Genomic DNA, 2,932 nt, shown 5'->3' on the forward strand with positions numbered 1-2,932 from the left:
GAAATTCATTACTAGTGTTTTAGAGAATGAATCTATACAATTATTTTTTTAAGGAATTCCAACTATTTACCTTATTGACTTACCCATGCAGCTTTATGAATTTAAAGAAGAGTTGATAGAAGACATGTTTTTAGATAGACTACTATGATTGATGATATGCAAGATATGAATATGTAAGATTTTAATACGTGATCCTTAATTAATTTTTTTAATAAATCAAAATTTGTTTGGTCTAAAAGTACTTAGATGAGTTTGTTTGAACAAAGCCAAAACCCATAAAACAAGTGGACCATTCATATCGTGGATTGGATTCTAGCAAGAAATCCAAAATGCAAAATATTATGACCGGATAAGCCATTGTCTTAAAACTTACCAAAAGTCAATCATAGTGCATAAGGTAGCATCAAATCAAATAATTGAAAATCACTAGATAAAATTTTAAAACACAAAGAATAAACCAGTAGAAAACAAAAGACCTTTATAACTAGTAACTACTAATAATCATCATCAAGTCAAAAAAACTACTAATAATCATCATGATGATGATAACAATAAAATCATATATAAAAGAAACAAGGCATTTCTCTTTTCTTTTTTTTCTTTGTTTCCTTTTTTTCATATCGCAAATTAAAAGTAAAAGAACCTAAAAATGGCCACACATCACGTGACATCACGTGCAGATTCTTATCCTACATAAAAAAAATCTCATAAAATCTATGAACCAAAACCCACACATTATTCGACACGTGTCCACTTCGAACCTCTAGTACATGTCTTCTAGAGTTTTAGACCAGTACAACCATGGTCCTTGGTCAGCATCCAATAGTTATAAACTCTCAACCACGCGCCCAAGGCAAGCTTAAATACCACGCGCTACTGTGAAAGTGCTATCTCCAGTTGATGAGCCAAGTAAGAAGGAGCACTCAAATGAGGAAGATGCCCCTCCGTGTCCAGCCACTGCACCGTACTCTTCCCGCCAAGATGCTCCTTCATGTACGTCGCCACCGTCGCCGGAACCGACATGTCTCTCGCCGTTTGCATGATACAACAAGGTACCTTAACCAGTCCTAGAATCCCTCTCAGATCACTGTTGAAAACTGTCCTTGAAACAAAGAGAGATATATCTGGTCTCATGTTAAAGAGCGTTCTAGAAAATTCTCGAACAGCTGTCGGAACATCGGCCCCGACAGCCAGTGGAGCAAAACCGTTCACCCACGCTTCATAGTTTGCTTCCATTGCTGAAAAAACTTGCTCAATTTCTCCCTGCTCGAATCCTCCGTGGTAATTTTCACCGTCGTTCAAAAATCTGAATAAATAAATAGTCATGTTACAATTTTAGTTATATCTGTCAGCAGTTATATTCATAGGCGAATCGAAATGACAAGAGCGTAATAAATGACAAACGTGTTTAAAAATTAGTTATGAGTGTGATGAATGTTGTGTTACCTTGGGGAGGCACCGATAAGGATGAGTTTGGAGAAGAGCTCAGGGCGGCGAATGGAAGCTAGCATTCCGATCATGGCGGAGATGGAGTGACCGACGTAAGCACAGCGAGTGACGTGGAGGGAATCAAGGATGTTGAGGAGATCATCAACGTAAGCGTCAAGAGTTGTGTAACGGCGGTAATCAAAGTAATCGGGGTTGACACTGCCGGCGCAAACGAGGTCATAGAGAATGACTTTGTAGCTGCGGGTGAAGTAAGGGAGCACGCGCTGCCATGCTGATTGGTCGGTGCCGAAGCCGTGAGCGAAGACGATGTATTTGTCGCCGGAGCCTTCTACGCGGACATTGAGTGCGTCGAGGATGGAAGTGCTGCCCATGTTTGGACAAAAGAAATGTGTGGAATTTGATTTGAAGGTCAAAGGTGTGGCAGTGGATAGAAACGATTGTTTATGTTTTGGATTTGGATGTATAAGAGATGTGTGTTTTTTGGCGTTTGGCTTTTGGGAATTTAGGATATGAGCCAACGTGAATATAAATACTAGCCTCGTCTGTTTTTTCTATCTCACTGTGTTTTTCCTTTATTTGAGTGGTATTTATAAGAAGAAAAAAAAATGTTGTTTAGACACTCATTAAGCCACTCTAGATCATGTGGGAGAAAAATAGAAAAATAGATGTAATACATGTAATATTTTGACAATATGATAATAAGAATGAGATGGAAAGAAAATAATATGTTGAATGAGTGTGATGAAATTGAGTTAAGATCATCTCAACTTCTTAAAAAAAAAAATGAAATTGCTCATTTAAGAAAGTGAAAAAAAGACATTAATGAATTTAATTGGTCTACCAAATATGAGTTCATTAATCATGAAAAACACCGAACTCCTTGTAAATGGAAACCTTTATTTCTTTGAGAAATGAAAAAGATTTTGATGCTAAAAATTTAGGAGTATCCAACTAACATTGTTGTGTTTATATTGTCAAGATTAGAATCAGCGTCAGTCATTTACACACAATATATAACTCCAAAAATGGAATTTAAATTAGGGAAAACACTTGTGTATTGTTAAGATTAGGGTTGCGACGATACAAGTATATCTCTTAGATCAGATGTATTGTGACCACATGACACACACATCTCAGACGATCGTCTTGATCGGATGATCTGAATTTTAAAGTTGATTTTTATCTTATTAAAAGCTAAAATTTGGATTTGGAAATATGGATCAATTCATCTTGATATAGCAGCCAAAATACATGTGTGTGTAACTACATGCAGTCATAAGGCTGTGCACACAACTTGAACCCCTGAAAATGTATCGTATCAACCACACACCTTACTTGTTGTGTCTAGACTAACTATTCTTTAAAAAACAATTTTTTATACATTAAACTTATTACTAATTATTTCCTTAGCGCACTTGTCAGCAAAACTCTATGAATATTATCAAAAATCAAATGTGAAATCGAATAGGAGATGAATGTTAAA

The 2,932-nt window shown here is 36.2% G+C and overlaps 1 protein-coding gene across 1 annotated transcript; it reads right to left on the minus strand.

The window, feature by feature from the left end:
- Positions 1–453: 453 nt before the first annotated feature.
- Positions 454–2,010, minus strand: LOC146952116 (strigolactone esterase RMS3). Its single transcript, XM_085758003.1, has 2 exons — positions 1,447–2,010; positions 454–1,306 (listed from the first exon to the last, which is right to left on the minus strand). The coding sequence occupies exons 1-2, from the start codon at positions 1,818–1,820 to the stop codon at positions 874–876; spliced, it is 807 nt and encodes a 268-aa protein (XP_085614129.1). The 5' UTR covers positions 1,821–2,010; the 3' UTR covers positions 454–873.
- Between the last annotated feature and the right edge of the window lie 922 nt (positions 2,011–2,932).

This window comes from Medicago sativa, chromosome 1, assembly GCF_051527215.1.
Source record: "Medicago sativa cultivar Bolivia chromosome 1, Bolivia_mono, whole genome shotgun sequence".
Classification (NCBI taxonomy): Eukaryota; Viridiplantae; Streptophyta; class Magnoliopsida; order Fabales; family Fabaceae; genus Medicago; species Medicago sativa.